The sequence below is a fragment of the Eublepharis macularius genome, chromosome 15, assembly GCF_028583425.1.
Source record: "Eublepharis macularius isolate TG4126 chromosome 15, MPM_Emac_v1.0, whole genome shotgun sequence".
Taxonomy (NCBI): Eukaryota; Metazoa; Chordata; class Lepidosauria; order Squamata; family Eublepharidae; genus Eublepharis; species Eublepharis macularius.
In genome coordinates this window covers 40,144,956-40,165,119 of record NC_072804.1, presented here as the reverse complement: position 1 = coordinate 40,165,119, position 20,164 = coordinate 40,144,956, and the positions used below count along the sequence as shown (strand labels likewise).

At 43.9% G+C, this 20,164-nt stretch overlaps 3 protein-coding genes across 3 annotated transcripts; all 3 read left to right on the top strand.

Moving 5' to 3' along the window:
- Positions 1–5,383: 5,383 nt before the first annotated feature.
- GJA9 (gap junction protein alpha 9) lies at positions 5,384–6,424 on the top strand. Its single transcript, XM_054998883.1, has one exon. The coding sequence runs from the start codon at positions 5,384–5,386 to the stop codon at positions 6,422–6,424; it is 1,041 nt and encodes a 346-aa protein (XP_054854858.1).
- Positions 6,425–6,537: 113 nt separating this feature from the next.
- Positions 6,538–7,800, top strand: MYCBP (MYC binding protein). The gene is made up of 5 exons (XM_054999912.1): positions 6,538–6,640; positions 6,761–6,833; positions 6,946–6,994; positions 7,305–7,437; positions 7,709–7,800. Exons 1-5 carry the CDS (start codon positions 6,626–6,628, stop codon positions 7,751–7,753), a joined length of 315 nt encoding a protein of 104 aa, XP_054855887.1. The 5' UTR covers positions 6,538–6,625; the 3' UTR covers positions 7,754–7,800.
- Positions 7,801–11,463: 3,663 nt separating this feature from the next.
- Positions 11,464–19,703, top strand: RRAGC (Ras related GTP binding C). The gene is made up of 7 exons (XM_055000085.1): positions 11,464–11,751; positions 12,717–12,920; positions 13,566–13,765; positions 15,194–15,308; positions 16,289–16,431; positions 17,229–17,377; positions 18,470–19,703. Exons 1-7 carry the CDS (start codon positions 11,479–11,481, stop codon positions 18,619–18,621), a joined length of 1,236 nt encoding a protein of 411 aa, XP_054856060.1. The 5' UTR covers positions 11,464–11,478; the 3' UTR covers positions 18,622–19,703.
- Positions 19,704–20,164: the final 461 nt, after the last annotated feature.

The following is a 20,164-nucleotide window of genomic DNA, read 5'->3' as shown; positions in this document are numbered from 1 at the left end:
TTTTTTAATATTGTTCATGTTAAGGGCGAGTCGCTGGGCACAAAAATGGTCCAGTCATGGTGCTCAAGGCTGTGGTCTGCTAGTTACAGGCAAACCTAAAATTAGCTTTACACATCATGATTATGGCATCTAACCCTAGAGATTTCCCAGGATTTTAAAATTCAGTAAAAGTAAGCAAACTTCCTAAATGGCTTTCAGCTGGTCGTTTCTCTTCCAGACTCTTGAGACTTTAGCATGATTTGGTGATGGCAGTATAAAGAGTCTGTAGGAGAGACTAAAGGAAGCAAACTTTTCTTCTCATTTGTCTTTTGTTCACACTCAAGTAAAAACTCTCTAGCCTTTTATGTGACCCTCCCACAGGTCTCTTTTTTGAAGCATTTTGTCCCATTGGCACCGTGGAATTACAACCTCCCAGAAGACAAGCTGTGGGAATGTCCTTAAAAATAAAAGGTTTACAAAAGGATGCTAGCCTTTCTTCTCTGCCTCATTAGAAGTCAACAAAAAAGGGTTCGAAGTGTGCTCCTGTAGGAATTGCCTAGCAGCCGGGAAGTTCAGATTCTGAAGAATTAAAAATAAATGCAGTTCACAGAATGGTGCAGGGCATAGGCAGCTGGAGCACTGTTGCATTTTCACATATTATCTATTTGGTGGGGGATACAATGGTTCTGTGGTAGAGCATCTGCTTGGCATGCAGATTGTCTCAGGTTCAATCCCTAGCATCTCCAGTTAAATGATCAGGCAGTAGTTGAAGTGAAAGACGTCTTCCCGAGATCCTGGAGAGGTGTAGTCAGTCTGAGTAGACAGCAGGGAGCTTGACGGACCAAGGACATGATCAGTATAAAGTAGCTTCTTGTGTATTTGTGTTCATGTAGAAGTAACCAAGAAGGAATCTCTTGTATATTCTACATGAAATCTGTATGAGTTGCATTTTGAGCACTGACAGCACACATAATCCATGTGGGTGCTGAGAATGCTAAACGAACCGGGTATAACAGCCAAGACTACCTGTAAAAATTGCCCTGGTGTTTCTGTGTGTGCTGTTTAGCTTATTAAAACAAAAGCTTTTGATGATAGTATGCTCTGAAACTTGTTTTGTGGTACTTTTACTGGGACAAAAACTTCTGTGAGCCAGAACTCAGTTTGGCAGATGCAAGAAGCTTTCAGTGGACAACGGAGATTTCTGCCCAAAGTTACAAGCAGTAGAAGGGCAGGGTGGGGGAGCTACAACAAATTGAAGAGTTGAATAGCATACATAAATCAGCAAGAAGGCCTGAACTCTTTGTATTCAAAGTAGATCAGTGTAGCCCACACCCACTCTGACTGGATCTTTTCCCCATCTGTGTTCTACAATGCAATGCCATACACCTGTCTGTGAAACTGAGCCTTACGACTGCTCTTTGTTGTAATTCCCCACCCACCACCTCACCTGCTGCTGCTGAATCTGCCAGCTGAATGTAACGCTTCATGCATCTGACAAAATGAACACTGATTCATGAAAGCTTATGTTACAATAAGTGTTAATGTGTCACACATCTGTTTTATTTTCCATATACCTGTTACAACGCCAATGCACACACAATGGGGCTTTATCTACAGACAAGAGATAACCCTTGGAGCGTTGGGGGAACGTGGTAACTTTCTAACCTTGACAGAGGGTGTGAAGGTTTTTACAAATTTCACCAAAGGATCTCTAACAGGTCAAGTCTGCACTTGGAGGTACTGGTGATATGGTTGCCAACATCCAGGTTAGGCCTGGAAATCTCCAGGAATTACAGCTGATCTCCAGACTAGAGGTCAGTTCTGTAGAAAATGGCTGCTTTGGGGAAGTGGGCTGTGTAGCACTACATTTTGCTGAAATCCCTCCCTTCCGCAAACCCTGTTCTCCCAGGATCCACCCCCAAATCTCTAGGAATTTCCCAACTCAAGAGTTTGCAACCTTACTTGGTAAGCAGAACAGAGAAACCTACAGCCTCTGTTATGTCTGTAATCCAGTACACATTCTTAGTTGGGAAAGTTTCATGTGAGGCACCACTTTGCAGTGTTGCATACTTGCTCATACCGCAACCCCCAATATGAGAGCCAGGGAGTCCCGAATGGAAATATATGGGCTGTTACAGGACAGATTCAGTTCTAGCCCAGGCTTTTGTGGAGCTTAATTGGTCCAAGAGGTAACATGCTCACTTATCCCCTCCCCACAGCCTGCTCGACTGAGAGTATTGAAAAGTATTAAAGGCATCACTGTAAACTAGCTATTAGTTCTACTGGAACATCCTCTCGCTGGATCCCAATCAGTTTTTCATTTTTAAAATCCTTTTCCAAGTCATAACCTTATTGTGAGCTTAGGAAGGGGGATTTTTACCATGCTTCTGTCTGGTTTCAGAACAAAAACAAATGCTACAAGTGGAATGAATGGGCGTCATCAGGGACGGTATGGGGAGGTGCAATTTGACTTCTAGTCTAAAGCAAGATTTGGGAAGCATCACTGTTTTAGATAGCTGGTTTAGTTTTGAGGAAAAACTAGAAGGCCTTTGCCTCTGTGTCCTGTTATTCACCCTTCATAGAAACTGGATGGCTGCTGTGTGAGAGCGGATGCTGGACTAGATGGACCACTGGTCTGTGCCAGCCAGACTCTTCTTACATTCTTTTGAAATTCTCGTTCTCCATGCCTCCGATCCCAATGGATATTTGGGTGAAATGTGAGCAATATTTGTGCGGAAATAATGAAATGAAGGGAAGACTGGAAGATTACCAAAAAAACAGGCTGAGTAAGGATAGAAGCATTGACTGGCCTCTCTTCAGTTTGGCACATAATAAAATTCTGAGCAAGTTGCAGCTACAAATAGAATGGCATATTGATTGTTCTGCTTACATTCCATTAAATACTCCAGCTGTGAGTGAAGTTTTTTCCTTGCTATTCTGTGAAGCCTGCTGGATAGGCAGAAGAGCCAGCAGCAGAATCTCACAGGGCCTTTATAGGATTTATTTACATGCGAGAAGGTATGTGGTCATTGTTACATCAATCTTGTACTATCAAATTACAAATAAACAGGATAGTCAGAATGTAGTCATAAAGTTTTTATCGGCGAGAATCAACTCAGTGAGTTCAGTGAGATTACGGAGTTCTCTTGGCAAATTGATGCAATTCCATATTGTCTGATACCCCAGCAATAGAGAAGGGCAACCATTATCATAATGGGGTTAGATCACCTGTCTTGTGTTGCAAGGTTAAAGTATATTGGGCTTTTTGGTGTTTTTTAAAAAAGTAACCATGACAGTATTGTGGGAGAGGAAGTTTATCCACTTTCTTCATACCATGCATAATTTTGTAGAGGTCTTATTTGGGTTCATCCTACGAAACTGATTGGCGGTCAATTCAAGACCGACAAATGAAAGTACTACTTTCCTGTGGAAGTCACTGTCATGAGTCATGGTGATGGTCACTGGTTTTGAATGGAAGCTGGGCAGATTTATGGATGACAGGTCTATTGTTGGCTATTAGCTATAACAGGTTGAAGAGAATTATCAGATGCTGGAGAACAGTTAGCAGGTGAAGTCTGTGGTCAGTCCTTGCCTACAGGCCTCTTTGTGCTATCTGACTGGCTGGCCATCGCTGGAAACTGGATGCTGGAATAGATGGACTATTCATCATCTAGCAGGGCTACTCTTATAGATGATTCCAGGCATCTTCCATTCTATTTGCTCACACAGGGTACCAGATTCACTAGAGGTTATTAAGTGATAGGCCAAACTCAGGGAAAGGTTATTGTTCTTTTAACAGAAGCATTTTTCCTGCATCCTGGGATGCCAAGGAACAGACAGGTCACACTGTGGCCGAGAGATGAACTGTAGACTAGATTCACACATTCATTACGAAAGCTGCTATTATCACCCTCTTGCCTCTCAATCTTCCATATAGTGACATTACAATATGGGGATAAGTAGAAGGTTGCTTTGAACATTCTAAAAGTATTATATACTTGTTATATATTATTCATATTTAATTAGGTTATACATTGCACATTCAAAGACCTTTTTAGTCAATAAACTAGATGCTTATTAAAACTGCCAAGGAAACTGCTTATTGAGGCTGTTGCCTGTCCAAATTATGCATTCGTATAAACATTTTAAAATAATTCCAGTGAACTTTTGAGTCTTCTGCTCTTTTATTGTGTATCGCTCTAATACACCTTCTAAGGCACAAGGCAGTTAAATTTTCCTTTGAAATCCCTCTGTTGTCATGTACATTATTATTTACTATTAAAGAAACACCTGTCATCTTACCCCAAGATACTGTATGATTACTATCCCTTCCCAGTAACAATGAATTTGTCTTCACTACATGGTGCACCTTTTTTCTCATAGGAGTGAATGTAGTCATTCTTTTTATCAGAGAACGTGAAGGGTTCACTTGAGAAGAACAGAGTGGAGGCCAAAACTGACCCTGTCCCTAATTTATTTATTTATTTAATTCGACTTATGCCCCGCCCTTCCCACTAGCAGGCTCAGGGTGGTTTCCAACAAATACATTATTAAAAATACAATATAAAAACCAATACAGTATAAATACAGTATAAAAACCAATATTGATACACACAATTTTATATCAGCAGCATAAAATAATGTCTGTTTTCAGTTACACAGCTTGGACAGGTGCCTCCACCACAACCATTTGTCCCTAACTGCAATCCAGTTATTTTGTTCATAATGCTCAAATGATCCTGTGGAGCAATCTAGGAGGAAAGTAAATTACTCCATTTTAGGAACAGTGTTTCATTCATGATTGTATTTTATTTACTTCATTTATACACTGCTCCTACCATCCACCCACCCACTCCTTGACTATTTATTCTCACTGCAACAACCCTGTGAGGTAACTTAGGCTGAGTGGACTGGCCACTTCCTCATACAGAATTGGGGAAGAAAAGAAAACCATTGCTTTCACAGTGACCATTCAAGTGAGGCAAAATCTCTCCCCTCCCAATAGTGTTATCTCAGCTTCTGATATGGCTGGGGACAGTGCTTTTATTTATGGCAGAAAAGCCCAGACTGAGTTAAGAAATGCATGTTATGCATGGTTGAGCTCTCACACGACACATTAGCACTGAACAGACTCCTTTCTGCTTCTCAGCAGTGACTTCAGTCTATGCTACTCTTAAGGGGGAAGGAAAAGCTAGGGTAGAGAATGGAAACAGTTTGAAACCTGCCTTGGGCTACACCTTTAATCTTTCTAAATGTCTGAATGCTCAAGTATCAGGCTTCTGGTAGCAGACTTACTCTGAGCAAGTCTCGTTGTTGTGAATTTTCTCCTTTCTGTGCCATGTACTGTCTACTTACCTACACAATCACTTCTTTCCCCCCACCCCCCCAGAATGGCAAAGTAGCCATGGGAGACTGGAGTTTCCTGGGAGGGATTTTAGAAGAAGTGCATATTCACTCCACCACCATTGGCAAGATCTGGCTAACCATCCTCTTCATATTCCGGATGCTGGTTCTCGGTGTGGCCGCCGAAGACGTCTGGAACGATGAGCAATCTGAATTCATCTGCAACACCCAGCAACCTGGGTGCCGAAACGTCTGTTACGATCAGGCCTTCCCCATCTCTCTGATCAGGTACTGGGTTTTGCAAGTGATCTCCGTCTCCTCCCCTTCCTTGGCCTATATGGGCCATGCCTTATACAGACTAAGAGCATTAGAAAAGGAACGGCAAAGGAAGAAAGCGCAGGTGAGGGTCGAGCTTGAGCGAGCCGAATTCGAAATGGCCGAAGCCCGGAAAAAACTCGAGAAGGAACTCCGGCAGCTGGAGCAGAGGAAACTCAACAAGGCGCCCCTCCGAGGCTCGCTGCTCTGCACTTACGTGATGCACATTTTTATGAGATCCGTCCTCGAAACCGGGTTTATGCTCGGCCAGTATTTTCTGTACGGCTTCCAGCTCGACCCTCTTTACAAGTGCCAAAGGGCCCCCTGCCCTGAGACCGTCGACTGCTTCGTCTCCAGGCCCACGGAGAAGACCGTCTTCATGGTTTTCATGCAATCCATCGCCGCCGTCTCCTTGGGCCTCAACGCCCTCGAGCTGGCCCACCTGGCCTTCAGGAAGGCCCGGAAAGGAACCTGCGGGCAACACGCGAGGAGAGGCGACAGGGAGGAGAGGGAGGCCTGTGCCGGCGACGACGTCAAGAAAAGCGGCGTCGAGGGCCCGCTGTGGGCCAGAGCGAGCGAGGCGCCGCCGAGGCCCCTTCCCGAGGCTCCCAGCTGGCTCCTGGGGAGCCAAACGGAACTTAAGCCTTTAGAGGGGGCCCCGCCGCCGCCTCACAACAACAGCAGCAGTAGCAGCAGCAGCTCCAACAACAACGAAGCCGGCTCGAGAGCGCCCCTGAAGCGCCAGCCCGGCCCAGCGGGCCACGCCGCCCCCGACCTCTACATCTGAGGCGTGCACGGACTCTCCACCGCTGCGTCGCGCGAGGGCTGACGGGAGCCTCCTCTGCGCAGGTGCAAAGACCGCCCCAGGCTGTGTCCCTCCGTCCTCGGCAGGTTGCCATGGCGACGGCGTCGCTTTTAAGGAAGCTCGAGGTGGCGCGGCCCCTTCTCCTGCGCAGGCGCAGTCGAGGCTGGCGATAGGGAAGAGCCGATGGCGAACAGCAAGGTGCGCCGCCCGAATTAGCGCCGGGCCGGGGTGGGGGGACCGGACCGGTTGCGCTGGGAGCGGCCCTCCCTCGCTCACTCTCTCCCTCTCCCACTTCCCCCTTCTCTTTTCCCTCCTCAGGCCACCGACTCCAAGCGGGAGCAGTTCCGGCGCTACTTGGAGAAGTCGGGAGTGATGGACACGCTCACCAAAGGTAGGCAGGGCGGGGAGGGAGGCGAGGCGCGCCTGGGGCTGGGGGTGGGTGAGAGGGGATAAGAAGCGCCTTCGCCTACCAGCCCCCCTGCTCACCGCCCCTTGCCTCCTAGTCTTGGTCGCCTTGTACGAAGAGCCCGAGAAACCCAACTGCGCCCTCGAGTATCCTTTGCCTGCCTGCGGTTTTGCAACTCTCCCTTGCCTTTGCCCGAGTAACAATAACAACAATTTATTTGTGTGCCTCTGGGCAGTACGTTAATGCCCGCTTAGAGTGGTGAGCAAAGTCAATTATATTATTATCACCACAATTCAGCTGGGGCTGAGAGGGAGTGGCTCACCTAAGACCACCAGCTGAGCTTCGGGCAGCAGTGGGAGTTGAACCAGCAGAGTGATGCATCCCAGCTGAATTCACCACCATACTCCTGTCCATGCTTTATGGTGTCAAGCTCCCTCCTTAACTTCAGCTGACCAGCTTCCTGAAGCACCACCTGGGGGCGGCGTCAGCACCAGAGAACCCTGAAGTGGAAGCCCTGCGGCTGGAGGTAGCCGAGGCAAAAGAGAAGTACGAAGCAGTGTTGGAAGAGAACAGGAAGCTGAAGGCAAAGGTAAAAATGACCGCCCCCCCCCCAGCTGTCCTTTGTAGAGAGACCATTCTGAGAGTTTTGCTCTCTGGCCCATATTTTCTAAATAGGTTTCAGCTGGCCGCTGCAGCAGCCCCTACTTAGGACTGCAGGCACCAATGAAATAATAACAGAGTTCTAATGATTACATAATAATTACATAATGTATTTTGTTGTTTCTATAGAAAACATGTTTGGGGCTGGGGAGATTATTCCTCACTCTTATAAGATGCACTTTTTCTCTCTTCCTTTGCAGCTGACTCAGTATGAACCACCACAGGAAGAAAAACGGGGAGAATAAGGTTCTTTGCTTGTTACTTCAATAAAACTTTTCAAAGCACACACCTCTATTATTGCCCTTGTTAGTTATAAAGCCTCTTTATTCTGTGGTGAACCAGATGGTCATTATCTTCTGGAGGAGAAAGTCCTTTTGAAATGCAAGTATTCTAGGAGTAGGGCACACAGTAGGAGAGGACTGTTGTTGTTCTGTTCTTAAATAGCGTGTAGGCAGGATAAAGGGGGAAATGAAACTTGGATATGATGAAGCATTAAGAGATGAGTCTCCCACTAAGGAACGCTTCTATAGATATGCCTGACTTACAGGATGCATCTTCCACCACCTCCCACACTACAAGAACAACTTCAGCATTGTATCATTTATTGTATTTCTGTCCCACCGTTCAGCTCAAATTTCTCCCAAAGGAGCTCCCAGGAATACAAAAGAGTATGAGCATCTTTGTAGTTGCAGCATTTATTTTTTCATTCATTTGCTGTCTATATTTCTTATAGACTCAAGACTCACATACAAAATGAGCTCTAGTTTCAATATTCCACCACACAGAATTGTCAAGAATTGTACTGCTTCAGGCTGCACTGGGTACTGCATGGAAAGAAGCTTGTTACTCAGTGGAAAAGTGCAGTAACTTTCCTAACGTTCAGGAAGTTTTTTAAGGATAGCAATAAACCCTTGGAGTGAAAACCATTTTTGATGTCAGTGCCTTTTCTGACTCAATCCCCTCAAGAGCAGCAAACAGTGCAGTAATGAACCTCCATCTTAGACCACTAGTTGCACATAACGGGGAGAGATTTTAGCATGTAATAATAGATCTGAATCTTGTTTTTGAATAAATAGCTGCCTTGGGTGTTAATGGTAGTAAAATATAACCTTTTAAGAGCTGACAGTAAGTGAGATGAGAAGTAATTATCACTGCTGATAGATACAACCTCAAGTTTGCTGACAGTAGGGTAATGAACCTGTGCCATAAAAACCAGTTAAAGGAGGTGGGGGCTTCAAAAAACTAGTTTAATGTGCAATACTAACCAGAATTACATCCTTTTTATTCCTTTACATCCTTAATCATTTTAATTGGAAGGTCGTGACTGCTTCAGATTGCAATATTAACAGTACAATCCTAAAGAGAGTTACTCCAGTCTAAACCCATTGATTTCAGTGGGCTTAGACTGGTGTAACTCTTCTTAGGATTGCACTGTAAGTTCATGAAGAGGAAGCATAAGTAAGCTGAAAGGCAAGGGACATCTCTTCAGCAAGCTTGTATGTTTAAAAACAACTAGAGCTATACATTGTAGATTTTAAAAGGCTTGAGTAAGTATTAAAATCACATGGCACATGGCCACAGTCTGGTAGGAACTTACTATACAACAAATCCAAAAGATGTTTGAGCAAATTAAGCACTGAAGTAGATATTCCAAGCACAATGCTGTTGTGTATGTATTTGGGGGCATATACTGAAAGGACCAACAAACTCAATATGTTTGTTTTAGAGCCCTACTGGACTAACTCCCCACCTGGCTTACCCACTTTATAAAAACACTTAGTGGGGGTCGTGGTGTCCATGGGCACCACACTGAGGACCCTTGAATTTGATCATCTGGAATTGGGGTGAGGAGACGCAGTGGCCAAGTTTGGATAATACCAAATTATACCAGATGGTGAAAACCAAGGCAGTTTTGGAAGAGCTTTCTGAATGGGCTGAGTGAGCAACAACTGAGCAAATGTTCAAGGAACTTAATCATCTTGGTTGCCATCTTCAGTGCTTTTCCAGCTGTGCAGTTTGGAGAAAAATGCAGAAGAGAGAAAGCAATACTTTTAAGGGGTTGGAGGAAAGGCTAGAGTCTGGAACTGTTACAAAAAAAGACGGAGAGGGGGACAAGATGGGGGAGCGTAGAAAGTGGCTAGAATTCAAGGGCAGCCAATGAAGTTGATGGTCAATAGATTCGGATCGGACAAAAAGAAATGCTTCTGAAATGAATATTCTAAAATGAATAATTGTATTGTGGAATTCATTGCAAGTGGATGTAGTAATACCCACAAGTATGAATGGCTTTAAAAGGGGGTTAGATTCATGTAGGCTACTAGCCAGGACAGTAAAGACAATTTCCATATCCAGATAATTTCAGATAGGTGGTTGTGTTGGTCCGTAATAGAAGGGCAGGAGTTGAATCCAGTGGTGCCGGGATTTTTAGGTAAAGATTTTTTAAATAAAGATAAACAAGATTTTTTAGATAAAGAATGGAGCTTTGACTCTTGTAAGCGTATACTCTGAAAATCTTGTTGGTCTGTAATGTGCCACTGGACTCAGATCCTGCTGTTTCTTATCCAGAGGTAGCAAACTTCTGAACACCAGTGCAAGGAAGTAGAATCAGATGTCTTGGTCAACTGGTTGGCTGCTGCTTGAAACAAGTTGCTGGAATAGATGGGCCAGTGTCTGATCCATCAGAAATCTTATGTTCTTATTCTGGATAGCAACTCTTTAAGACTATTCTTATTGTAGAAGAGCGAATGGTAGGTGCTTGTAGGTGCTTTCTGTGGTGGTGCCTCACATTTGAATGCCTCATCCATCTCTGCTTCTCCAAGAAGATAGTTTCAGGTGGGTTGGTCTGCAGAAGAGCAAGATTCGAGCCCAGAAGCACCTTTAAGAACAATAAGATTACCAGGGTCTAAGCTTTTTGAGGCTCAAAGCTCCCTTTGTCAGATATGAGTATGAATGGAAATCACTGATCCCTTATATCTTGGTGAGAATATTTATTTATTTAGATTTCTATTCCACCCTCCCCATGAAGGGCTCAGGGCGGATTACAGCATATTAAAACACTTTAAGTTTATTTTATACAGTTAAAACAATAATAGATTGATAAAAATATAATATACTCACATATAAAAATATATATTCAGATGGCAGCAATCAATAGCAGCAGACACAACTTGACACAATAAGGTGGTGGACAACCTTAGGGAGGGGTTCAGATTTTATTCTCCATTTTTCTCCATTTCTCAGACGGTGGAGGCCAAGCCTGACCTCAGCTATATGCCTGGCAGAACATCTCTGCCTTACAGGCCCTGCAAAATGGTAACACATCCTACCGGGTGGGAGGAGATGGGAGGAGCAGGGCAAAAAAGAGACAGGCTACAAAGGTACAATGTAAATCTAATCAAACTGATTACATTTTGCATGGTGCGTTTGTTTGCATCCAGACTCCAGAGAAGCTGGTTACATTTTGAACTGGGCGTTTGCATCTTGGCTGCCTTCCCATTTCTTACTGGGATCTAAGGGCTCAGGGATCTCCGTTCCTGCTTGTATCTGAAGGATGGAGTTTTGAGGCTCAAAAGCTTGTGCCCTGTTGGTTTTGAAAGTGTTACTGGACTCGAATTTTGCTGTGTCTTCAAAGAAGCCCATTTGAATCCAGCGCCTAGCGCTGCAGGTGGATGCTCCTGCGGGTCTCGGCCCAGCAGAGCTCCTTAACCCGCTGTCCTTAGCTAAAGCAGGGTCCGGCCAGGGTCGGCTTGGGGGATTTCGAAAGAAGGCGCAGAGCGGCCGCCCGGTCAGTCCTCCGGCGCGTCAAGCGCCTCCCTTGCGGGCCAAGCGCTCTGTAACTACGGCAGGCCCCGTTGCTAGGGAGCCATTTCCGCCGCGCAGGGGCGTTGTTTCCGGTCACGCGCCGCCGGGCCAATCAGCGCGGGCGGTCTTGGCAGGTGGGCGCCGGGGGCTGAGGAGGGCTGGGCTGGGTATGGCGGCGCTGCAGTTCGGGGCGGCCAGCGGGGCCGAAGAGCCGGTGCTGCCGGGCGGGAGCTTCGGAACGGCGGACTCGTTCCCCAAGGATTTCGGCTACGGCGCCGAGGACGACGACGACGAGGATGACGACGAGGCGGCCGAGCTGGGCGGAGGCGGAGGGCCCGGCGGGGGAGGGGGCTGCGGGCTCGGCCCGGGCGGCGACGCTTCCAAGCAGCCCCGCATTCTGCTCATGGGGTTGCGCCGCAGTGGGAAATCGTCCATCCAGAAGGTGCGCGGAAGGTAGCCGAGCAGGGAGGTCAGGCAAAGGAGGCGCCTTCCCCTGTGGGGCTTTCTCTGCAGGCCGCGGTGCCCTAGTCCGATGCAGCCTCAGAAGCAGGCTGGCATGGCATTGCCAACCTTCCATTTCGGGCGTGGAGATATCCCAGAATTAGAACTGATCCAAACTACAGATAACAGTTTCCCTGTAGAAAATGGCTGCTTTGTAGAGAAGACTTTGTGGCATTATACCCCACTGAGATCCCTTCCCAAACCTTGTCCTTCCCCCCAGGCTTCATCTCCAAATTTCCAAGAATTACCCTACCTAGCGCTGGCAACCCTATGACCTCGTGCTTTTCACAGACTGGGAACCGAGCCTACCACCCGATGGAAGGTTAAGGGCTAGGTGGAGGGAGAGGGCTGCAATGTGGTCGGATTGGCCCCGGGCCCTGCCATACTCTTATTCTCACTCGCTGGCCTGGTGAGGAGAAGCATGATGGCACTTGGTTTGTCCTGCTGGCTGGGACAGTGTGGCAGTGCTCCTCTTAATCAGCTGTAGCATGTACACGGCACAGCTGAATGCCACCGTGTTCCTCCTTCATAGTGCCCAAGTCAGTGGGGCAAAGCCAAACATCACTATTCTTTCCTTTGCCAGATGGCACAGGGCAAAAGGTATAGCCCTGACTGCCCTTCCTTCCCAGCTATGCTGAGCTTGAGGCAGAAGCTAGAGCTGCTTTTCTTCACTTGCTGACTGTGTGCAGGCCAGCAGGCCAGCAGGGCAAAACTGGGTTCTGGTGAACCTACCCGACTTCTTGCCTGTCCTCCCATAGTAAGAGGGTTCTTTGTGACATATATCCCTCCAGAGTAGCAGCCCATGGAGATTGTGCTCAGGAAAGTAAATTACCAACCCACTCCTGTCTAGGAGGGAAAAGTGCAGAACAAGCTAATTGTCTGTGTTGTGCTCTGTGTTGCCCACAGGTGGTGTTTCACAAAATGTCTCCCAATGAAACCTTGTTTTTGGAGAGTACTAACAAGATCTATAAAGATGATATTTCCAACAGCTCCTTTGTGAACTTCCAAATATGGGATTTTCCTGGGCAAATGGATTTTTTTGACCCAACGTTTGATTATGAGATGATCTTCAGAGGAACTGGAGCCCTGATCTATGTTATTGATGCACAGGTCATTATTAACAGGATTAGGATGGGGTATGGGTAGCACTAATTCACTAGTTTTTATGCAGTGATTTTATTTCTTGGTGATTTATGGATGTTAAACGTAATTATTTGTAGCCTTTTCTTTAATTAAAAAAAGCAAACCATTACCCAAATGTTCAGAATGGATTATAGATGTTTAAATATTAGAATATATAACTAGCAGTTGGAGAGATGTTGGATGTAGGAAGTGTCATATTAAATCTTGTAGAGCTCCAGAGGCAGAGGCAGCAAGAGTAGGATATTGTACGTTATGCAAAACCATAATTAAAGCTAAATCAACTTCAAACCATGGTTTCAGATCCTAGTTTGATGGATCACATAATTTGTATGGCACCTCACATTTGGACGATCATGCTATCCATATTTAGCTTAACTGTACCTTAATTTTTGTGTGATGTTTGAACCTAGCCTTTGTGAAGCTTTTAATAGGTTTTAAAATGAACACTAGGATAGAAATATTTTGTTCTAAATTGTTTATTGTTTATGGGGTTGTTCAGTTTGTTTGACTAACTGTTATAGGTCTTGACAAATTTTTTTTTTTGCATAATGGTATATCAATTTGTTGGTCATGTCAAGTAGTAGTCAGTTGCCTATCAAATCTTGTCAACAGGATGACTACATGGAAGCTTTAACTAGGCTCCACATTACGGTATCAAAAGCCTACAAAATCAATCCAGAAATGAACTTTGAGGTTTTTATTCATAAAGTAGATGGCTTATCAGATGACCATAAAATAGAAACTCAAAGAGATATTCATCAGAGAGCGAATGATGACCTTGGTGATGCTGGGCTAGAAAAACTTCATCTTAGGTAAGTGATGCTGTTTGGTTTGCTGCAATGCATGGTATGTGGCTTCTTTCTGTCTTGCTGCTTCTGCTTGGTTTGAGACCAGAAGCTGAGGAAGCTAAGCTTTCTAAGTCTTGTTAATGTTATTTATTTATTGTGTTTATAGTTTGCTTAAGTCAGTGGTGTCAATATGATGAGAAATCTAATAAGCAACGTGCTAGGAGTAAGATTACAAGAATCTGAACAAGCATAGAATATTAGACATCATAAAGAATGCAGGTGCAATGCAGAAAAATTGTACTATGTCAGTAGAAAATAATCAGTGATAGCAGGATAATATTTAAACAAACAGATAATACATCCTGTACATAGTGGTATAGTCCACAGTTCTATCAAGGGTGTTATTCAAATTTAGTACAAGCTTCAATCTATAAATAATAAAACAATGTTGATAATCAGTTACTGGCTGCTAGACATGATGACTAAAGGAAACCTTTGCATCCAGAGGTATTAAATTTCTCAAGATCAGTGCTAGGAAGTCATTTTGGGGGTATACCTTGGCTTCAGTGCCTGGTTTGTTGGCCCTTCAGGACAGCTGGCAGGCTGCTGTTTAAAACTGGATGCTAGACTCTAAGGGGACCACTGATTTAATCCAGCACTAAAACCAATGTGGAAGCAATCCAGAGATTCTTTATCTCTAGTGGCAGGCAACACATTCCATCAGCTTTACATGTCTTTCAGGCAAAAATTATAGCCTTTTCTATGCAGGACTCCCGTATGTATCCAAACCTTATTCAATCATCTTGCCTTTGTGTACTGTTTGGTACCCCAAGATGTGTGGCTGCATCAGTTCTCTGCCTTGAAGCTGGTATAAAACAGCTAGCCACACTTGCCTGGTCTGCTACCATAAAACTTATATCATTTTTGTGCCTTTCCCATTCTCTGCTCTCTTGAATGATTTCTTCGGCAGTGCTTGGAATCAGCTTGTGAACTCCAAGATCGTCCTGTTAGGCTTCTCAGTCTCAGGTTTGATTGAGCTAGCTAGCTTGTAACTTGGTTAGAAAACAGTTCAAATTACTCGATTTTAAACCTCTCATATCAGATGCCAAACAAATCTGTTCTCCATTGCACTTGGGCATTATGTCCTTACCACCTTTTGTTGTGAATAAGTATTTATATTCCTTCATAATTCTCTTGTAGCTTCACCTTTTTCCCTTGGCCTATTTCAATACACTATCAATTGCGGATTTATGTTAGATTTTCCAGTATACCAAGCAGACAAATATGGGTCTCAGGAGACTGAACTCCTGGTACATATTTACTTTTCATGCAAGTTCTTTTGGCAGTTTAAGAGCTTGATAATCTCCTTTCTTGCATTGTTTTCCAGTTCTTATACATAAATCTTCAATCTGGGAATGAAAGCTGTATTAATTGCTGCATTCTTTTTTGTAGCTTTTACTTGACTAGCATCTACGATCATTCAATATTTGAAGCCTTCAGTAAGGTGGTACAGAAACTTATACCACAGTTGCCAACTTTGGAAAACCTATTAAATATCTTTATTTCGGTAAGTGGCTGTTTAATTTAAATATTACAGTAACACTGAAATAGTAATGCAAGCAGGAGCACAAGTACTCAGTGAAGATGGCAAAATTGCCATTGACCGCAGATAATTGACTGATAGACGTCCTGGTGACGTACACCAAATAGCTGAAATACTTTGGTTAGAATCTCAAGCGTCTACTTCAGAGCATTATATACTTATTTTTCTGAAAAATGTAAACACCAGATGTAGAGGAAATCTCCTCACTTCAGGATTCTTTAAAAAGAATGTGACAAGTTGCTGCCATTGTTTCCCAGACTCTTACAAGATTCCTTCTCATGAGAGTTCAGACACCATTTCAGGTTGCCTGCTGCTTCAAATGGATCACAGACAATTTTTGTCCCACCCTTCCTTCCAGGTCCTGTGGCTGTCACTCTATGTACTGCTCCATTTTGCCATCACAGTATCCCTTTAGGTGTGGGCTGTTTCTCAGTAATATAGCACGTTTTGGATTCACAAGGTCCTTGGTATCTCTAGTTCAAGTATCAAAGGTAGTACGTGTTGAGAGAGACCTTTCTCGGCCTGTGACCCTGAGATTGCTGCCTTTCAGAGTAATCCATATTGCATTTAGATGTGCAGAAGGTCTAATTTGACATAAGGCAGTTTCATATGTTAATATGAAGTATGTCAGACTGAATGTGTGTGACTGGAGGAGTTAGCTAAGCAATAATCCATAAAAGTACTTGTCAAGAGAAAGGAATTTCCTCCTCCTGGCTATTGCATTTTAAGGCTTTTGCCTCTGTATTCTATATGCAGTGAGGATGTGAACCTGCCCTCTAGAGGGCGATGACGGAAAGACAAGCCCACCGTGCTGCTTTCACATAGTGAAACTATCACCCTGTTTCTATCTTCTTTGGCCACTTTAAATTTCGTTGCCATCAAATTGTTGCGTGTATGATATCTGACCATTTACAGTATTAAATTTGGATGTCCTTTCTTTGAAGAATTCAGGGATCGAGAAAGCTTTTCTTTTCGATGTTGTCAGCAAGATTTATATCGCAACTGACAGTTCCCCCGTTGATATGCAGTCATATGAGCTCTGTTGCGACATGATTGATGTAGTCATTGATGTTTCTTGTATATATGGGTAAGTAACACACCACATTTCCAAAACCATTTTTAAGAACAAGTGTAAAATGCTTTTGAATATTCAGGAGGAGCCTTTCCTGCACTGTTGGAGATTGTAGCTCCTTCATCTCTTAAGGGGTTGTGGCTGTATCAGCAGAATTTGATTGTGCCATCCAGAGGTTTTTGATTATGCAGTACATCTGTCAGGAATTTATCCTCTTTTGGGTATTGTATTGTAATAGGAAGAAAAATAGATTCTCCTTCAGGATGTTAATTTCATATCTTCATTTTTGGTGGCATGCTTTTATTGTAGCAATTCACAGCCAGCAACAGCTTTTCTCTTGAAAATAGTGTATGGCTGCGGTTCCAGTCTGCACCTGGGACAGCATGGCTTGTCAGGCTTTAATGTTTTGTTTATAGTTGACCCTTTATGGTCATGTTATTAACAGCGGTGTTGGTCCAAAAGTAAAAGCCAAAAATACCATCTATGTAATACCTTTGTTAGAACCAACCCAATTATACACAACAGCATGCAAGATTTTTTCGTTCCACAGAGATCTTCAGAGTTTATGGTCATAAAATGGCCTTTTCTAGCCAAGCATTAACTTGTAAGTTGCCTGTGTAGTAATTTTTATTAACTGAGTAGCTTCCTCAAACTTTGCCCAGTTAACTGGCAGTCCCTTGACATGCAAAGTGATTTTCGCTCCTTCCTGTGGTCAGACTTTCAGTCTACAAAAAATGGTGCATTGAAAGCTCAGAGCTGAATGTGTGCACTGAACAGTCTCTTCTTCCCCCCTCCCCTCCAATCTGCTATAGGCTAAAAGAGGATGGGAGTGGAAGTGCTTATGACAAGGAGTCTATGGCAATTATCAAGCTTAACAACACAACTGTCCTGTATTTGAAAGAAGTGACAAAGTTTCTTGCCTTGGTGTGCATTCTCAGAGAAGAAAGCTTTGAACGCAAAGGTGAGGGGAAAAAATCTATGTGCTACTTGGCTCAATGGCTGTTGTAAGTTGGGGGGCTCTCACATCATTGCTTCTGCCATTTCATTCTGAAGAACTAATCAAGCTATATTCTATGCATTTTAACCTTTTGGGGCATTGTCTCTGTAGTTGTGGTGGAAGCTAAACAGTGTTTCTGTGCCCCCCAGTGTAAGCCTGGGCAGTCTTATACCTTTCAACACAGTTGTAATGGGAAGAATAAATGAAAACAAGGCAGGTGAACCAATTGCAACAAGTCAGAGTAAGGCAGTTCTGAAAATGAACTTATTAAGGAAATGTTATACCCCATGTTTCAGGAACTTTGTAAATCAGAGGTATAAGATTATTTCTCCTCAAGAAAGCTTGTGATATTTTTGTCGTGTGTTCTGCTCATATGAGTGCTTTCTGAGTCACTCTTGACTTGGCTCAATGTGTTTTGGAAGCTTTTGAGGACTCACAATCTAAACATACAGCGGAGAATTCACAGGGCTGGCTCAGGACTCCGCAACCATTCTGGTTGGCTTGCTTCATCTAAAGCAATTGCTTTCAGCTCTTACTGATTTTGTCCCAGTTGGTTTAATTAAAGCAGCTCCATTTCAAATGTAAGCCTGGTTGGTTCTTGATTTGTCTTGAGAACTTTGTGTGTTTTGATCTGAATTCTAGAGCAGGAAGAATGTTGGATTGCAGGATGTAGCAACATTTAAGGATGTGTTCCTTTTCACTCCAGACTGTTCAGTTAGAATTTGACATTCGCTGCTGTAAACTGATTGTGCTTGATTGCCCCTTAAGCGGCAGGAAAAGCAAGCTTGCTTTGTGACGTATTTCCAAGGTTTCTTTTAGTCTATTGATGATGTAACTATGCACGTTACAAGAAGCGTACCTGTCTTTGGAATGCAACAAGTCATACAGTTCTGAGGCTTGGAACTGCTGCTGTGCAGAATAAATTTCTAGCCCTTTGATCAGCCAGATGTAATGATAGAGAATTACATAATAAACCACAAGCTGAGTCAGGTTGTGAGAAATTACCCTTTGCTTCTCTCCGTTGAAATCAGCAGTTGTTCCTTTTGTTCCTCGCAGGTTTAATAGACTACAATTTCCACTGCTTCCGCAAGGCCATCCACGAGGTCTTTGAAGTGGGCGTTTCCTCCCATCGTTTCTGCAACCATCAAGCAAATCTGCCCAGTCTAAAAGCAGTGACTCATAATGGCACCCCTAGAAACGTGGTCTAGGGGAGAGCATATCTGTATGGCCAAGTGCTTGCCCTACTCCTGGTGTGTGTATAGGGGGGTAAGCAGAAAGAAGATGGGCTGCATACATTTGTGTGCGCATTCCAAAAGAGAAGAGAAACCTTGCCTTATGGAGCTGCAATCGCTAGCTGTGGCACAAACAGAAGGAGCTGCTAAGCCCTAGGGACTGAGAGTGGCTGCTTTCATCTTCATGCGGTGGCTCTTGGGAGTAAAACATCTCCTTCCCCGGACATCTCCCTTGATAGAGCATGGATTATTCCAGAGCTGAGCTGAATTGACACTCGCTCAGTATTTTTACATGTTTAAGCCTATGTAGAGTTTAGATCATTTGCCTTTCAGAGAAGTTTGGGACTTTATTGTAGAAGTTCAGAAGCTCAAACTTAACAGCTCATGGCTCATTTTAGCACAGTTTCAAACATTCCACGTGGTTCTCTTTGTTTAATCATATTTTGCTGTAACATCTTTTAAACAATTCCTTATTCTCTGAGCTGAATTACCATGCCAAGCTGTGCCAGCAGTCCTCAGTTAAAAGTCCAGCAGACCCATTGAGCGACGGTGCTGAGAAGTCTGTGCTTCTGTTATAATTTGCTCTTTGTTTGAGAATATGATAAAGACAAGACTTTGGTCATCTTAATGTTGCTTAGAATGGGCTTAGAATATTTGTCTTGGATTCTCAAGCTTGGCAGTGAGCTAGTGGACGTTGCTGGCAACAGTTCCTCTTCATGGTCCTCCAGCTGCTTATTACTAGAATGATTCGTGTTTCGCTCAGTCATGCTTAATTCCTCTGGACTTTTCAGTGCTTTTTGCCAAAAGTTGTATAAATTCACAGGTTAAGTTCTGGTATGTGGCTCTGGCAAGTATCCACTTGCCAGGTCTTAAATTATGTTGCTTGAATTTGCAACTGTTGGTCGACAGACCTTTGTCCAAGGTTACCAAGTTCCAAAAAACTTCCCTCAGCTCTTGGTTGCAAGTTTTCGTAGGATGGAAACTTGGCATTTTGATTACACGAACTTTTCTTGTGACCTCATGTTTATGTCAATAAGTAAAAAGTTGCTGGTCCCTTTTCCTGTGGTTCATAACTCTTTGTTTCAAACTCTCAGAACCTATTGTCGGGATAGACATGTATATGAAAATGCTGAACATGCTGTTAGTTTGAGGACCTCATTCAGAACGGGAAGGCTGTCATGTGATTTACCCTCCCACTGGGATCCATAAACGAAGTACATTTCTTCCAGTTGGTCTCTTCTGAATGAAATTGTTATATTAACTCTCATTTCTGTTCCCATGGAGTGGCAGTGGGTGTTGAGGTTTATTCACTCTATTCCTGGTGATGGTTTTAGTTGCAGAAGCTGCTAATTGCCCCACAACAGCTGCTCTTTCTGACTTCCCAGCAGTTCTTGGCATTCAAGTATTCCCTGTCAAAACCTTATGGCAGTCGGTCATATGCAACTTAACATTACTGTGTGCTATTTTTATTTTTTTTAGAGCATTTTTAGCCTGCCAGCTACACATTTTAAAACTGAGC

Bases quoted from the DNA above. Each gene is read 5' to 3' on its own strand.
- GJA9 (XM_054998883.1), top strand. From the start codon at position 5,384: ATGGGAGACTGGAGTTTCCTGGGAGGGATTTTAGAAGAAGTGCATATT.
- MYCBP (XM_054999912.1), top strand. The intron at 6,834-6,945 runs GTAGGCAGGGCG...CTTGCCTCCTAG, and splicing joins GATGGACACGCTCACCAAAG to TCTTGGTCGCCTTGTACGAA. The intron at 7,438-7,708 runs GTAAAAATGACC...CTTCCTTTGCAG, and splicing joins ACAGGAAGCTGAAGGCAAAG to CTGACTCAGTATGAACCACC.
- RRAGC (XM_055000085.1), top strand. From the start codon at position 11,479: ATGGCGGCGCTGCAGTTCGGGGCGGCCAGCGGGGCCGAAGAGCCGGTG. The intron at 11,752-12,716 runs GTGCGCGGAAGG...TGTTGCCCACAG, and splicing joins GGAAATCGTCCATCCAGAAG to GTGGTGTTTCACAAAATGTC. The intron at 13,766-15,193 runs GTAAGTGATGCT...TCTTTTTTGTAG, and splicing joins CTAGAAAAACTTCATCTTAG to CTTTTACTTGACTAGCATCT.